General features: G+C 34.8%; 1 protein-coding gene across 3 annotated transcripts in view; it reads left to right on the top strand.

Annotated features, from left to right (window-relative positions):
- Positions 1 to 17,764, top strand: part of LOC107727612 (triadin-like) — a 49,313-nt gene that overhangs the window by 8,347 nt on the left and 23,202 nt on the right. For all 3 annotated transcript variants that reach the window (XM_016537534.1, XM_016537535.1, XM_016537533.1), the window contains exons 3-8: positions 1,004 to 1,057; positions 3,313 to 3,444; positions 7,453 to 7,479; positions 9,612 to 9,638; positions 11,519 to 12,703; positions 14,990 to 15,082. In XM_016537534.1, coding sequence (XP_016393020.1) covers positions 1,004 to 1,057; positions 3,313 to 3,444; positions 7,453 to 7,479; positions 9,612 to 9,638; positions 11,519 to 12,703; positions 14,990 to 15,082 — 1,518 coding nt within the window. The remainder of the gene's footprint in view (positions 1 to 1,003; positions 1,058 to 3,312; positions 3,445 to 7,452; positions 7,480 to 9,611; positions 9,639 to 11,518; positions 12,704 to 14,989; positions 15,083 to 17,764) is intronic.

Genomic DNA, 17,764 nt, shown 5'->3' on the forward strand with positions numbered 1-17,764 from the left:
AGATTTTTTTTTTTTTTTGAATTATCAGTTATGTAGCTATCAACTGTCGTCTCAGATTTTTTGAATGAAATGAAAAAAATCTGAAAAATGAAAACAAATGTCATACATAAACACATATAAATGTATTGGGGTTATATATAGCATGTTAGATTATTGATTATTATTATTATCTTGCATATTTTGGTATCTTGGCAAATCTGATCAGCCTGAGACACAGCTGGAGGGGTCACATTTAAGATTATAGGTTATTCCTCTAAAGGAAACGTATATGAGAATCTGGAGGCATAAGTAAAAGTTTCCATTTGCTCTCATTTTAATCTTATTGCTGTCTAGAGATATTAAAGAAATCTCATTTGTAATTTTCCTTTCCTGTGAGTTTACACGTCACACTCAAGCACCCAAAAATGTAAAATGTTGTCAGTTTTGAGTGTGAGAGCTTAGAGGGCAATGCTGAATTTCCATAAAGTAGGTTAAAAAGTTAATCAAACAAATGTCACTGAATTCATCAGTATTGCATTAGCATTTCTATGTAAAGGAGATGTCACAATTACGTTATGAGGCTTGAATTTCAATGCAGCCAGAAGCAAACGTGAGAAAAGAGAGAGTGTGGCAATTTAATTTGCCATGAACCAGTAAATGCTCTAAAAAAAAAAAAAGAGACCATAATACAGTGTCTTGCATAACGCATTCACACTATATGTCTCCTGCCTCTACCTGTTTATTATTTAGCAAAATGTTAATGTTTGCAGTTTCATTTTCACTCAGCCGAAGTGTTTTTGTAATCACTGTGACATGGATTAATACGATATGTCTCTTTTCACACCTTCCCTGTGATTTTGTGCCATAATTGTGTTTTATTTATAATGGTGGTTAAATTTCCCTGATTATCCTGCCTACAGTTTTGAGCGTGCTCAGTGAGGACGACCCAATGAGAGCGGGTGTGTGTACAGTATGTGTGTGTTACTATCCCACACCTCTGCTTCTGTGTCTCTCATCCTAACAGGACCTCAGCCACACCGTGTCAGGAAAACACTAAAGGAAGCAGGCAGCCTTAGAGGCAAGCCATCTTATATCTTATATCTTACATCTTACACATACCGAGTGGTCTTATGCTGCAAATTTGAAGTAGTTAATTAAATGACTAAACCAAGGTCATTGCAAGGTACTAGAAAAAAAAAAGAACTGTAAATGTATTTCAGTCATCCTAAATGGCATCTTCAAGCAGCATTCTTAAGAGAAATAACCCCTTTTCAATGTCAAGGTAAATGATGTGCAATTTTTGTTTGCCCTAAAATATTGACTCCTAATTTAATCTGGAGAAAAGTTATTCACATGTCGATTTCACAGAAAAACACTGTAATCAGTGGTGCGAGATCTGTTTGCCTGGTCAATGGAAGACTGGTTTTAAGATTTAATTATAAAAAAAAATAAAAAATGTATATATACTGTATATTTATAACTCAACATTTTGAAACTAAAATAGCTTTACTGCCCATCTAATGCAATTTTACAAGCTAAGTTTAACACATGCTTGAGAAATTTATAACTGCTACAGATTATAGTAGCTGGCCACCAGAATATTTTATAATCAAATACTAATTTATTCTAGCAGGAGTAGTGAACATGAGGGTGTTTAGAGGCTATAATGGAGGTCTGAGGAGTCTGGAGTCTGTGCATACTGTCACGTCACCCCTGCATAATGGCTTCTGGTAAAATGGCTTTGACTCGGGTCATGCTGTTCGCCTGCTGATAACTGCAGACAGACAGGCACTACAAGATGATGTGTGAAATATGATGAGCATTCCTGTCGATGGGCAGTGGAAAGCAGGAAAACCCAAAAGCCTCCCTAAATGAAAACAAGTTTTACTGACTTGGCATTTATATTTGTAGCTGTATATGCAAACATACACGCACCTAGCTGTTTTCGGTCATGTGGATGTTCAGTCCTTTTCACTGCTGAATCTGAAATCATCAGTTTGTCTTATTGAAGATGTCATTCGGGGTTGATAGCACATACACATAACGTGAAAAGAAGAGCTTTCATACACTACATGACCAAAAGTATGTGAACACCTGCTTTTAATGAAATACATAATTACTAAAAACAGCATTCAATTAAAGGGATAATTCAGCCAAAAATGAAAATGTTGTAATCGTTTACTCACCCTATAATGTCGTTCCAATCCTGTGCGAGTTTCTTTCTTATGTTGAACATAAAAGAAGATATTTTGAAGAATGCTGGTATCAAACATTTGATGGTCCCCATTGACTTCCATAGCATTTCTTTTGCTTACTATGGAAATCAATGGGGACCAACAACTGTTTGGTTCTTCAAAATTATTCAAAATATCTTCTTTTGTCTTCAACATAAGAAACGTATACAGGTTTGGAAGTGAGTAGATGATGTAGATGTAGATGAGATACAGTAGGGTGAGTAGATGATGACAAAATGTAAATTTTTGGGTGAACTATTCCTTTAAGCACACAGTCAAACAATTTGTTTAAAATAGGGTTTTCAGACTTTCTGATGGTAAGGACTGATGAAATGATGATCTAATCTCAACGAAGAACCTCCTGCATAAAACATTTTATATAACAGAAGAGAAATGATAGAGAGAAAATAGCAAGATAACATCTTGTCTCCAAAATCAAAAATTTGTATTTTATACTGTCATATAAAATATATTCTATGAATATAAAGGATATATTATATAAATGTATTTTACAATAAATTAATAATAATAATTTATTTTATATATATATATATATATATGAAATTTTTCATATTTATCTATCCAATATAAGAGTAAGAAAACCAAAGAAACATTTTAATCCCATATTATATAAATATACTATAAATATGCTCAGATGCACACTTGTTTACTGTTAAACAAGTGCATGACTGTTAATAATATATTTGATACAATTACATTAGTATAGAATTACAACAACAACAACAACAAAACAACAATTACATGATTTCTAGACTATAAACAGTATGTAAAAAAGTAACAATGTCCAATTCAAACATCAATAACAACAACAAGAAGTGAACTTCCTAAGTCCATGCTTTTGAAATGCTCAACCACATATGGGTTGAGTGTTCAGGTGTCCACATAATTCTGGCCATATAAGTGTACTTTGTTTGTAATTGTTTTTGAGCTAGATGTTACACAGTTTTGTAGAGCTTTAACAAAAGACTGTGACAGGTTTGAGGTTTTTGCTGTTATGGTTTAGATGGCTGTAAGTTAATGTATGTTGAGCATATGGAAATATGTGTCTTAAGATGCCCTGTCTAAAACATGCTCTTAGGGGGTATTCAGCACATCAGCTCTGATCCCATGAAGGCGGTGAACGAAGCCATGGACGACTCTACCGATTGGATAACATCAGTCTTGACTTTTATGACTAATTTGGTAGCACCGGAAGAGGAGGAGGAGGAAGGTATATTAAATTGTTGTAGCCTTCATTCAACATTAGCAGCATGATTACATAGCAAAGTGTTTACTGTAATTTTAACAGCATCTCAGAAACCACAGACTAACCCACAGCGGTTTGATCTGACGAGCCATGTGTACTAATAGGTCTTATTAGAAATCTAAGCTGGCTTTAATGGTCACATTTTCCCCTTCTGCAGAATAAACCTGCTTTAAATGGTTTCCCAAAGGGATTGGATATCATGGATTGTATTTGTGCCAATATTTTATTTCAAGCAATCTATATTCTGACATAATATTATAAGATCAGCTAGAAAATTCAAAATGATGTGTTTCATAACCAAGAAATATTGAAGGATGGGTCACTATTTTACAGCTTTACACTACAACGAAGAGTTTTGAGAAAGAGGACGAGGAATTTCAACCAGGAACTGTCAGCCCGAACTCTGTGTGCCACATGTGTGATTCTACAAAATAACAATAAAAATCAAACAAAAGAGTATCACATCTCTGTCATTAATCTCTCACGTCAAATCTTATTGGTTTCTTTTGATAAGATAGTTATTCAGTGTTTGATTCACAAAGACTCACACATACTTGGTAAAATTGATTTAAAAATATTTGCATTTATGCTTATTCATTTAGGAGATTTAGAAACTTACGAATAAGAATACAAGCACTAGCAATTGATCCAAAGAGGACAACATAAGTAATGCTACTGTACAGAATTTCATTTAAGCACTAGGACAGTATATATAGAGAATAGATTACATTATATTATAAAAAATATAGTGTAATATAGTAAAATAATAATATAATAAGATTATAAAGATGTCTTGAGGATAAATATAAACAATGTTATTGATCAAGATTGTTGTCTGTTTTCAGGGAAAAAATTTAATTATATTAGACAAAATTATGTGAGTAAAATTGCATAAGACTTTTTAGAGAATGTATCTTACATCTATTTTTCTTACGTAATTGTCATTTTAAGCAAACTTTTCAAGAAAATGTGATGATAATAATAATAATAATAAAACAATAAATCTGAAAATAAGTCTTAACATCTTGCATTTTTAAGTACACTGAAAGAAAGACACTGAAAGCACTTTTTATTCTCACTTCGAAAAATATTTTTTACATTGTAAAAGCATTGCTCTTAAGATTTTTACTGTGTATTTTTTTATCGGAAAACAAGACAACAATACTGATTAAGAAAATATTTGTTTCCCAGTGTAGAACAGATGATGCATTATTTTGGATAAATAAAAGGAGTCCTTCAATAGACCTAAAAATAAAGAGAATTTGTCACAAAGGGAGAACAGTAAATCTCAGAAAATATGCCTACTGAAGAAGCAAAACAACCTGCGATATCTCAATCTCCCCTCTTTAATTTTGGAAGCTAATGGGTCATTGTGGTCTCATTGAGGGCAGCTCATATGGCCCTGTCTTCAACCACAGATGCACTTAGAAAGGTCATAAGCAATGTTCATTAGGTGCTCAATCTCCTCTACTTTTTACCCTGATTTTGTATCAAGTTTAGATTAGTGGAGTTCATTTTCAATTGACTTCTTTGACCTTGAAAATGCTTCACATCTGTTACAAGACTATCCAAAGAGTACCCATACAGTGAGGGTAGTATAGTCTAGTAGACTAGTAAAATAGCAAACAAAGCTTGCCATTAAACCTGATACTTTTATTATAGGCAAAAAATATGCCTATTTGCTTTAATCTAAAGATCAAAATCTCCAAAGATAAATAAAGCCTATGAAGATTAAATAAGGCCTATGACATAATTAATCTACGTTTTAATGGCATTTACTTTCAGGTTAATTACACTCTAAAAAATGCTGGGTTGTTTCAACCCAACATTGGGTCAAATATGGACTAACCCAACCGTTGGGTTAAATTTTTACATTCAATTTTTAACCCAAAAGTTGGGTTAGTCCATATTTGACCCAAAGTTGGGTTGAAACAACCCAGCCTTTTTTAGAGTGTACCAGTGACCACAGAACTGTAATCAATTAAGAAACCCCCACAACGCCTCAAGACTCATTATACAACCATTTTAAGATCTACATGATTTACATTACTACATTTAGCTAGTAGTATATTTATCATTAGAACACAAGCGTTTGGAATCATCTAGTTGAAATACAGCAGAAATAAATGTTTATGGGACTGTCAGAGAACAGTACACATATTCACACTTTCAGAAACATTCCTAAAGAGAGCTCAGAGCAGAGAGAGACACAATGGTGACATTGCCAAAATTGTTGAACCAATAACACGCTTAGCTAAGATTCCTCATAAAAGTCACCTTGAGGTGCTCATTTAAAATAAATGCATGTGGATTGACTGCCACATTGCTTCAATAGCTCCAGACAGTTATCAATGAATGCTTTTTAAATTGATGGTCATCTTTTGATGGAATGCAAGGTATACAAACTGATCACAACACTACATGCACATAGACAAATTATGTATACAGAGCCCGGTCTCATGAAAATGCGTATAAATAGTACGCCAAATAAAAATGAAAACTTGTGGTATTGATACGCAAAAATGGACTTTGGCGTGCATATGATACGCATGTGTTTGGAGTGCACGCATCTACCCCACAACCCTAATCCTACCCATCGCGTAGCATATGCACGCCAAAGTCCATTTTTGTGTATCAATACCACGAGTTTTCGTTTTTATTTGGCGTACTAGTTATACACACTTTCATGAGATCGGGTTGGTATACACTACCGCTCAAAAGTTTGGGATCAATAAGACTTGTAATGTTTTTTAAAGAAGCTTCTTCTGCTCATCAAGGCTGCATTTATTTGATCAAAAATACAGAAAAAAAAACAGTAATCTTGCAAAATGTTAATACAATATAAAATAATGGTTTCTATTTTAATATCATAATATCCCAGAATGCTTTACTAGTGCTGGCGTTTCATCGTTTTATTACTACCCAGAAGGATAGCAGTTAGTGTATTCAAACTATGGCTGAAAGGTGTGTTCCAACACAACTCTTAATATATTTATATTTACATTTATATGCATGTATGTACAGTATGATACTAGCTTGAACAACCATATAATTAACAAAACAATTACTGAACATGACATGGTGAGCTGCCTGAAATTGAATATTACAGCTATTAAACCTCCTACATGATGAATACAAACAAATCCTTGTCATTTTATAGTACTGAATTACCCGGTTGCATTGTATATGAATGTATATGAATCAGAATGACAGTCCAAGTGATGCATTCTGGGAAATGAAATGTTCACATTATATCAGTTCTTCCACCCTGGTCTAAAGGTTTATTTAAATATAATGAAATATATAAACTCAATACAAATTTCCATTTAGGTTTCAAATCAGTTGTCAATTGTGAATGGTGCACAACCTGATTTACTATAATAGTAGCTACTGTATATACAGTAATGGTAATTTATGAACATAGCACAGATATCCAAAACATAACAAAATTTCATAATCAGTTCTAGAAATTAGAAATGTCATGTAAATCATGAAAAATATTACTCAACCCTCTATGTAAAACCACCATGCTTTGCTGTTCATTTGAGTACTGACAGATGTATTTATGGACCACATTAAAACAGGCTCGGCAGATCAAATCGCTCGGTTGTCAAACAAGCTGATTAATTAATCATTTTAATTGTACACATGTAAATGCATTTCCAGGCATAAAGGTAGCTTCACAATAACTTCGATTTAAACCTTTTATATGCAAATTAATTGTGTAAGTATGAAAGAAAAAGATTGCTAGAAAAGACTTTGTGTGTGTGTGTGTGTGTGTGTGTGGGCTTGTGTTGGCATGCCCTTTTTTTTCTTTTATAGAAGTTCTAGAGGCTAGGAATAAAGTGCTGTGAATCGCAGACAAGCCTTTTTCCCTCTCCGATTCACCCCTCATCAATGTTTCAAAAGATCTATTTTGTAGGTTCTACTCTAACACTGTCTTCTGTATTCCTTCCTCCTCTACCAATTTAGGTGAGCGTCATTTTGTGAGGAAAAAAGGTTAGTATCAAACTCTGTGCTTCACTTTAATCATGTAGCCTACACAAACAAGAAAGGCATCATTTTAAAAGTGCACTTTGTGATTTTTCCAACATTAAAAAAGTGTTACACATACAGTAAATAAAGTAAAACCAAGGTACACTAACATGAGAAGAATAATCTAGTCATATCTGTAAGGGTAGGACCTTCTGCACATTTTTTATTCATATAATATTCATATAATAGAGCTTTTCACCTTGGTGACCTTGTGAGCTGTACGTCCTTCTTCATGGTTTTATAAAGCATTTATTCTACATTTAAAGTGGAGCATGACAGCACTTATAGGGTGTCAGGTGCTGTTTGGCACAAGTAATGATAACATACAGTAAATAAAGTAAAACCAAGGTACACTAACATGAGAAGAATAATCTAGTCATATCTGTAAGGATAGGACCTTCTGCACATCTTTTATTCATATAATATTCATATAATAGAGCTTTTCCCCTTGGTGACCTTGTGAGCTGTACGTCCTTCTTCATGGTTTTATAAAGCATTTATTCTACATTTAAAGTGGAGCATGACAGCACTTATAGGGTGTCAAGTGCTGTTTGGCACAAGTAATGATATTCAGTCAGATGTTTTGAAAATTTATACATTACTGCTGAACTAAATAAATATGCATATCTCCCCACAAAACGCTTCTCACATTAGGTCCGTGAGACTTTCAGCTGTTAATTGAGGAAGTATTAAGGGCAATATTTGAAGAGCAATTATTAGTTGCCTGGGAGGGTGAATATTTTGTCTGTTATTTAGGCTGTTAATTATAATAATTTTTTTTTATATAATTTTTGCTGGATTTGGAGTATCACATTCAAATATAAGCCTCACAAACTGTACCAGGCTATAAAATTGCGTTCTCACACAGCAGTGTACATGATCAATGATCCTTTATGATCTTAAATAGATTGTTCATCATCATTAACTCACCCTCAAGTTGTTCCATACCCCTGTACAGATTTTTTCTTCTGTCAAACACAAAAGAAGATGTTTTGCAGAATGCTGACACCATGCAAAGTGAATGGTGACTTGCAGCTGTTAAAATCAAAAGTTCATAAAAGGGCATGAAAAAGCAGATAAGCAATAGACTGAAATTCTGATTACTAAGAATTTTCTACTCTGTTACAGCCGTTGACATGCCAGATTTGAATATGTGCATATTCAAATTGTGCAAATGAGATATAAAAGGAAGATATGACTATAGCGCACCACTTTTCTGATACTTTAATGGTGCTTTTTTGTTGTTTTTGGAGTTTGACATCCTGTGGTCAGCATTAACTTTCTTTATATCCACGAATATACTGTCCTACATCTTCTTTTGTGATTTACAATATATATATATATATATATATATATATATAAATAATAAAAATAATATTATAAAGAATATCTCTTTGGATTTGAGACTTTAGTCTTTGCAACTTTACAGATCTTCTTTATGCACCAAGAGCTTGTAACACTCCAAAGGAAAGGAAAAATTGAAATTGCATCATATGACCCCTTTAATTACATTAGTAAGTTAGTATGATGTTTTAAAGTATGTCTCAGTGGCATAAGAAAGAAGAAAAGCAACATTTTTACACTATTAAACAAGGGGAGCTGAGGTAGAGTTGCACAAACTTTATGAAGGGCCAAAAATCAATAAAACAAAAACTTAAGTAAAGGCCAAACATTTCTGAAATTATAATTCTGAAAAAAGTCAATTCTGCATTATATCCAACTACATTAATAAAATGTATTAAATAAAATAAAAATAATAATTAAACTAAAATTTAAAAAACATTTTTTTATTTTAAAACAATTTTTCAAATCTTTTTTTACATTTCAATGCAAAAACATTAAAGCAAAATAATTAAAAATAATTAAATAAACAAAAAAAATTTCTATTATTTTCCCCTCCTCTTGTGATATGTCATGGCGGGCCAAATCAAAGGTCACCACGGGCCAACTTTGGCTTGCAGGCCCTGGTTTTTGGTTCCTGGCATCTCTGACTTAGAGACACTGTGAACAACTGCATTTTTATACCATGCATTAAACCTTACATTAACTACCTAATTTAATCAGTTGTTCTTATGTTCTGTGTCTCTCTCCTCTAGGAGAATTCTTGCCACCGAGGAAAAAAGGTTTGTGTCTTGAAGAGCGCTTGATGAGATTGCATTCATTAGAGAATGCATAAACCATCAGCATAACAGATAACAGTTTGCTTGAGTCTGTAATTAACACATTTATATTACAGTTGCATTAGGAGGGCAAGCATTAGAGTATCTTATGGAGAATGGGCATTATGCTGTCATTGATTGTGTTGTTACATTTGGTGCCATTCATAATCTTTTCCTTTTGTTTTCACACACCCTAATTATGATCCCCATGCTAATCAGTGTTCCATAAAGCTGCATGTATTTGTCCATTAACATCTTCATGAAATGATCATTAAGCCGTCTCTAAATGGTAAAGCTAATGCAGAAAGCATCTAAACACCATTATCAGTTTCAGCTAATGCAAATGTTTGTGAATAAAAATAGTCTCACATATGTATAATAAAAGTCTGTATTTGATTATATGGGCGACACATTTGCTGTCATTTGTCATATTAACACTTAAGGGAACTCATAAATTGGTGTGGCCTGGTTTTGCTTTAAAGGTACAGTCCATAATTGCTGACATAGGGACACCTAAGAGACCAGGAAATTAGCTGTGCACTCCTTAGACGTATAGGCAGTGTCACTGGAGGAGTATGATAAACCGTAATTATTGTTCTAAGAGGATGCTATACGCCCTGCAGTCACACAGTAATTTTAGATGCTGTGAACTGCCCTTTTGCGATGCATTTTATTGTACAATGCTTAAAGAACCTCTTAAAAATGCAATGATATGGTTTAAGACTGCTGTTTTCCTTCCTGTGTGGAAAGAGGAAATTAGGGCGGGACATATTTTTTTAAATAACCACGTATTATGTATTTTTGTGGACTAAAGCCTGGAATCCAGTTAGTATTTTAACCCTTCTGCATTCAATCATCCTGAAGTCAATGGGATTTCTGAATGGATGTTTGGTTAAATGCCTGAAATAAGGTCTGTGGTTAACGCAAGCTCAACAAACTAATTTTAACGTTTTATTCTATGATGTAAAACACATCAGTAATACCCCCATATGATTTTTTTTAAGCTTTTACTTGTCTTGAAAAAGGCCGTTGTTAACCACTGGCTGAATGGAACTACAAAGGTTGTCAGGAACATTATGCCGAACAGAAAAAAAAAACACCCATTCACTAGTCCGCTTTTACAGCTTCATTGTGTTCATAACTATTCCATCTCAAATTTTCAGAGAAAATGTTTTTTTAAATAAAGACTAAAAGAGCTACCAGAAACTTAATGGTGGTGACGTTGAAGTCATGCAACCATGGTATAGTTTGTTTATAGCTTACATTTGGCTTTTTACATTTGCCGATTGTATTAAAAATTAGTTGTGTTCATTTTTGAAGATTATCAAAATGTGTAAGAACATAATGTGTAAGAATCATAAACTTTGTTGGTCATAGAGCTTATTTTCTGCAATAATCCAAAAGCCAATGGCAAGGGAACCAGTGTGATGCTAACTTCTGGGTTGGTGTACAAAAATACGTAATCACCTCAGTTGGCTTAAAGTTACTATGAATTCAAAACTGTCACATGTCACAATAGGGAAGAAAAGATGATCGCAATTTCAGTTTCAATGCCAACTTTAACAGACATTGACTAAGAGGTCTCATCAAGCTGAGCAATGTATTCCTTTATCCATCAACATTTGCACATTCATTTTTTAAAAGATGTAACTGTGTGCATGTCTTCTGAGTATTCAACTAGTAAAACACATAATATGTATAATATAAATCTGATATGTTATGCATTGGATTGTGTATGTCTAGCCAAATATTATTTTGCTTCTGGCAAATACTGTGGGGCTTTTGGTTTGAACCCCATACATTCTTACAGCTTCACTGATATTTCTGAAAACCTAATGATATAGTTGCAGAGATACGGGCCAAGGAGATGTTAGAAGAGGAAGGGGAGTATGAGGAGGAAGAGGACGAGGAGGAGGAAGATGAGGGGCATGCTGAAGAAGAGGAGGAGGAGGAGGAAGATGAAGAAGAAAAAGAGGAAGAAGATGGTGATGAGATCGAGGAGGAGGAAGAAGAGGATGAAGAAGAAGAAGAAGAAGAGGAGGAGGAAGAAGAAGAAGAAGAGAAGGCAGATGCTGAGGAGGAGGAAGCAGCAGCAGCAAAGGAAGCTGTGGAGGAGGAGGGAAAAGAAGAGGAGGCTGAAGAAAAGGAGGAAGAGAAGGCAGATGCTGAGGAGGAAGAGGAGGAGGAAGCAGCAGCAGCAGAGGAAGCTGTGGAGGGGGAGGGAAAAGAAGAGGAGGCTGAAGAAAAGGAGGAAGAGAAGGCAGATGCTGAGGAGGAAGAGGAGGAGGAAGCAGCAGCAGCAGAGGAAGCTGTGGAGGGGGAGGGAAAAGAAGAGGAGGCTGAAGAAAAGGAGGAAGAGAAGGCAGATGCTGAGGAGGAAGAGGAGGAGGAAGCAGCAGCAGCAGAGGAAGCTGTGGAGGGGGAGGGAAAAGAAGAGGAGGCTGAAGAAAAGGAGGAAGAGAAGGCAGATGCTGAGGAGGAAGAAGAGGAGGAAGCAGCAGCAGAGGAAGCTGTGGAGGAGGAGGGAAAAGAAGAGGAGGCTGAAGAAAAGGAGAAAATGGAAGCTGATGCTGAGGAAGAAGCAGAAGATGAAGAGGAGGAAGCAGCAGCAGAAGAAACTGTGAAAAAAGGTAAGGAGGAAGAGGAAGCTGATGCTGAGGAGGAAGAGGAAGCTGCTGCTGCTCCTGCTGTCGAAAAGGAAGATACTTTAATCCCTGCTGAACCTTATGAGGTGAAAGAAGAACAAGAACAAGTCACTTCTAAAGAAGCTGAGGCAGCTGATGAGGAGGAGGACAAAATTGATGTAGTTAAAGAACCACCTGAGGACGAAGATGGAAAAGAAGATACTCCTGCTGATGATAAAGAGAAAAAAGAAGAAGTAGATGACATTACTGATGATGACCAAAAAGATGACCAAAGTGAGGAGAAAGATGATGATGATGAGGTCGAAGAGGCTGCTATCGTTATTGCTCTTGGTATCATAGCTGATGCTGGTGCTACAGTCACTGATGTTGAAGCGCAAGAAACTGGTGAGGAACCTATACTTCTTAAATCTGATGGTGATTCAGAGCTATTAACAACCATAGAGGAGAGTGCTGCTAAAGCTGATGATGCAGTAGCTGATTTAGCTGACTCACAAGATGGCTTAGCCGCAACTGATATCCCATATGATGACCATGATGATAAGATAGCAATAGATCTAGCTGAGGATCATGATGAGGTTACAGAAGACAGTCTTAAAGATGAGACTGGTGCTGGACTGAAAGACGCTGACTCTGAAAAACATATAACAAGTGAGGGTGAGGGTGTTATTGAGAAGCCTGAGCTAGCTGATGATGTTGCAGATAAGGAGGAGCAGGAGGAAGAGGGAAAAGAGGAGGGAGAGGAACAGATAAGGGGTGAGGATGAGGAAGATGATGATGATATTATAGTAACAACACCTGTAGTTAGTTCCGAACCAGGTGGAGATGAGACAACAGTGGTGGCTGATGAAGATGATGGCTCTTCACGTGAGAAAGGTACCAAGATTATTTGGTTTTTGACTCTAAAAGATACAGTACATTTTTGTTTTGTTTTATTTGTTTGTTTTTGCGAATCTTTTTAATGTGTCCATGTCAAAATAATATAGAAAAAAAAAAAGAAAAAAAAAGATTTTGCACATGGGTTCTTCTGCTGATTCATCAGGGTAACATAAAATATTGTTGCAGAGTTTCCTGGACTTATTAAGTAGTTCTGCAGTAGTTCATTGTGAAATGACCAGCATAACCAATATAGTCTGACTCCCAAACAACTTTTATTAACTGGTCCTTTTTAGTGAATCAAAAACATACAGTGTGACCAGTGTAGTCCGATTTCCGAAGGAATGACTCGGAGTCTATTCTTTTTTGTGAACCAAAAACAGAGCGCAACCAGTGTAGTCCGATTCCCAAACGAATCACTCTGAAACGTTTCTTTTTAGTGAATCAAACACATGATACAACCCAACCTAATCCGATTTTCAATGGAGTGACTCGATGAGTCGGTTCTTTTTAGTGATTCAGAAGAATACAGCGCTACTAGTGTAGTCCGATTCTTCAATGAATCACTCTGAGACTAATTCTTTCTAGTGAATCAAAAACATTCAACGCAACCAATGTAATCTGATTCCCGAGCGAATTCCTCTAATACGTCAACACTTTTTGGTAAATTTATTGCGTTTTGTCATTAGTATTATATAAAATAATGAATTAAATATTTTAACACATTCTGTTTGTTTACATTTTATTGTTTTGTTATACATTTAAAGCCATTTATTGGATTTTATTTATGCATTTATTTATTCCTTAAAAGTACTAAAAGAACAGGAACTGTTAGGAAACCTTATAAGAAGTGAAAGTTGGAATTCTCTATAACTCTGTAACTGTTATATCAGTCTGTAATTTGATTTTGAAGACTTTATAAAAACTCAAATGTACTGCCTGTAGGTTTTCTAGATTTTAACCAAACACTTTAACCATTTAGACATTGCTATCACACAAAAATAGTTTAGTCGAAGTTTGCTACTATACATATCCAAATATGCTGGTAGGAAAGGACCCCATTTGAGTTTGTGATTGAAGTCTAATTCATGCTGGGCGGATCAAAGAACAGCAGCTGGTGCTTTGCTGCTCAGCTGCCAGTGAAACGGTTAGAATCCATGAGAGACTGCTTTCAAGTCAGCTGTCACCAAACACTTGTCTCCAAAGGGGTCATTCAAGGGCATCAAAGTTCTGGATGATCAAGGAAAACACTGGGTTAAGCCAAATGAAGATGCACTTCCAAATGAGAGAAGATCAAAATAGGTTATTATGGCTAGAATGAGTAAAAAGTTAGAATTAGTGGTCATAATCATTGTCTTAGTAGCAGCAGCACATGAAGCTATTCGCAAGTTTTATGTATACTGCTTATACCTTTTGCTTTTTACTAATGGTAGTTAAACATAGGGCAGCTTGACTTTACCTTGCTAATTTAATTTAGCTGACTTGCTAATTCACTTTGCACAAAGCTAAACCACCTGTTCCAGCTCCTAACTGATGTTGCTAATGAAGTCTGAATGATCATGTCTCAATAGAATAATTGAAAAAAATGGTTCTGTATGTAAATTACATCTGATTATATCTCTTTGTCAAATGCTAATGCAATCTAGCCACCAACAATGGAAAATTTTAGCTTCTGCCAAAAACGCTTGGCAGCGTTCAAGAATAACAGGTCAAAGGAAAATAAATTGTTACTGGTTACTTAAAGTTGTAAAGACTATCCGGCGAGCCTTATAAATATGTTTGCTTGTTTATTCAAAGACATAACAACCCTGAAAGAAGAGGAGAAAGATGAAAAGGATGAAAGCGCAGAGGAAGTGGAAACTGCCGAAAAACCAGAACCGATCCCTAAAGGTACAGTAGCAAACATAGCAACAGTTTACTTGCATGAAGCATATAAAATGAACCAGAATTAAAATGAGAAAATTATGCTAACACTTATGAGCTCCAAGGTTATTGACTGTGGAGGAGTGGTGTTCTACAACAAGCCTGATGGTGGTGGATGCAGGAGAAGAGGGCATGTGTGTGTGTGTGTGTGTGTGTGTGTGTGTGTGTATGTGTGTGTATGTGTGTGGCTGTGGATGTGAGGGTTGAGCAGACCCTTAGGCCTCAAACTTTGATCTCCAAAGACTTCCTTATGGCTAATTTTTCCATTTACTCCACAGCATTAGGATGGTGTTGGTATGTGTCTAGTTGCTTGGTGTTCTGCACTGGTCTCTGCTGCACTCTCAGAAAAAAAAGGTACAAAAGCTGTCACCATTTGGTTTTTTTGTACCATTTAGATACACTTTAGGTATTAATATGTACCTTTTGGGTACAAAGGTGTACCTTTTGAAAAGGTACCGCCACAGTGACAGATTTTGTACCAGCTTTTTTTTTTCACAGAGTGTTTAACACTCAAGAGAGAGAAAAAATTGTGCAGCTGAACTCACAAATAACATACTCCCACTTGTTTAGTTAAAGATCACAGGGGTCTGACCTCATTAATTAAATGTTTGACCAACTATTAAACTGTTGTGTTAAAGTTACCATTTATTGAACTTTATTTATTGAACTGAATATTTAAGATTTTTTATATATTATAGTTTTTTTTTGTTTTTTTTTCATTTTTTATTAAAAATACATATTTTCAATTATCTATTTAAAATAATTATTTTAATGGTTAATTTGAATTAATATATAATTAATCAATAATAAATCTGAATATATATACTTTACTGGGGTTCCCCTCAGCAAGGGAAAGGGGGGAAAAGTTGTGATCTGGCTGAACACCACAAAATCATTAATAATGAATAAAAGGTATAACCTCAGCCATGTTAAAATGAACATTAAATAAAAGCACAAAAAGCACAAGGATCTCGATAATATGATTTCCTCCTGTGAGACGTATTCCTCTCTTTCCAATTATTCTTGTTATTTGATTTATCGATATGGTGTTGAACTAGAATTTTACTGAATTCTACGGTGGCCGAGAAGTGCAAAGCAAATCACAATTCTGAAAACAAAATAACAAATTACAAACGCAAATGCAAGTCTAAAAAACAAAATAACAATTCAGAAAGCACAACAACAATTCAGAAAACATTATAACAAGTCCTTTTTTTCCTCCCTTTTCAAATCTCGTATTAGCAATGGACTTTATTTACACTAAGTGAAAATAGCAGTATTTGTAGCAATATGCTATTTACACTAAGTGCAAATACCTATTTACACTATGTTAAAATAGCAGGATTTCTACTATCAAGTATACTACTTGTTGCAAATAGTGGCAGTTATCTGCACTTCAGTATTGTAGTACATTATAAAACAGTATGCAATAATAACGTATTTATTTTGTTTTTGAATTTGTCATTGTGTTTTCTGACTTGTTATAACGTTTTCTGAATTGTTGTTGTGTTTTCTGAATTGTTATTTTGTTTTTTAGACTTGCATTTGCGTTTGTAATTTGTAATTTTGTTTTCAGAATTGTGATTTGCTTTGCACTTCTACCACCGTAGAATTCCTCCTGAGGGCAAAGGATCCTACTGGGTATCAGATTAAAATCTGGAGAGGAGATTGAGGATAAAGCCATGTGTGTATTGCAAGATGGAAATCTAATCCCGCTCTGAGACCGTGTATGACACAGCAGTATCACAGACTCAGATCTCAGATGAGTTCAGAGGACTGACTGCTGCTGCTTCTGTCTGGGAACAGCAGAATGAGGTGTGCTTGTACCTGCAGAGACAACACTGGAACACAGTGACATACACACGGTGCCACAGGAATACATAGAGAACTGATACTTATACAGAGAGGTTTATTTGGTAAACGAGAAAAGCTCATTATACGGTCCATTCAAGAGCACCGTTAGAAACCATAGCAAGTTTTAGCTGATAAACTTTAGACAAGGTGCCATTCAAACTTTACTTTTCTAGTTAAATTTGTTGAGAGTCTGTTTTTCACCTACAGTGATTTTGCAGCAACATATTGATCTCCTGCTGTTTGTGCAATGAGCAGATTACAAATGTATGTAAAGTTTGTTGGCATTTATGCACACTGAATTTAATATGGCTCATGCATATCCTAAATTGACTGCTGCCTTTAAGTGAAATGTAATCAGTTTATTTTTAGCCATGCTTTCATTAAATTTCCACAGACACATTCCTGATCACTACACAGGTGCTGGCATAAAGCATTTTATTATTTTATTTGATTTTATTTTTTTTTTTTTTTTTTTTTTTTTTTTTTTTAAAAAAAAGGGGATTTTTTATTTTTTTTTTTTTTTTTTTTTTTTTTTTTTTTTTTTTTTTTTTTTTTTTGTTACACCAAATACACAAAATAATGATCTTTAAAAAAGCATCATATGACCCCTTTAATTTAATTTTAGTTTAGTTTATAATTTTTTTTATTTCAGTTTATTATTTTATTTTATTAACAAAATGTGTAGAAGTGTACAGTGTGTGTGCGTGCTTTTACAGTGTGTGCTTGCTTTTTACAGTGTGTGTGCTATCATATATATATGTGTGTGTGTGTGTGTGTGTGTGTGTGTTTATTTTA

The sequence above is a fragment of the Sinocyclocheilus rhinocerous genome, unplaced genomic scaffold (assembly GCF_001515625.1).
Source record: "Sinocyclocheilus rhinocerous isolate Xijiao unplaced genomic scaffold, SAMN03320098_v1.1 scaffold185, whole genome shotgun sequence".
Lineage (NCBI taxonomy): Eukaryota > Metazoa > Chordata > Actinopteri > Cypriniformes > Cyprinidae > Sinocyclocheilus > Sinocyclocheilus rhinocerous.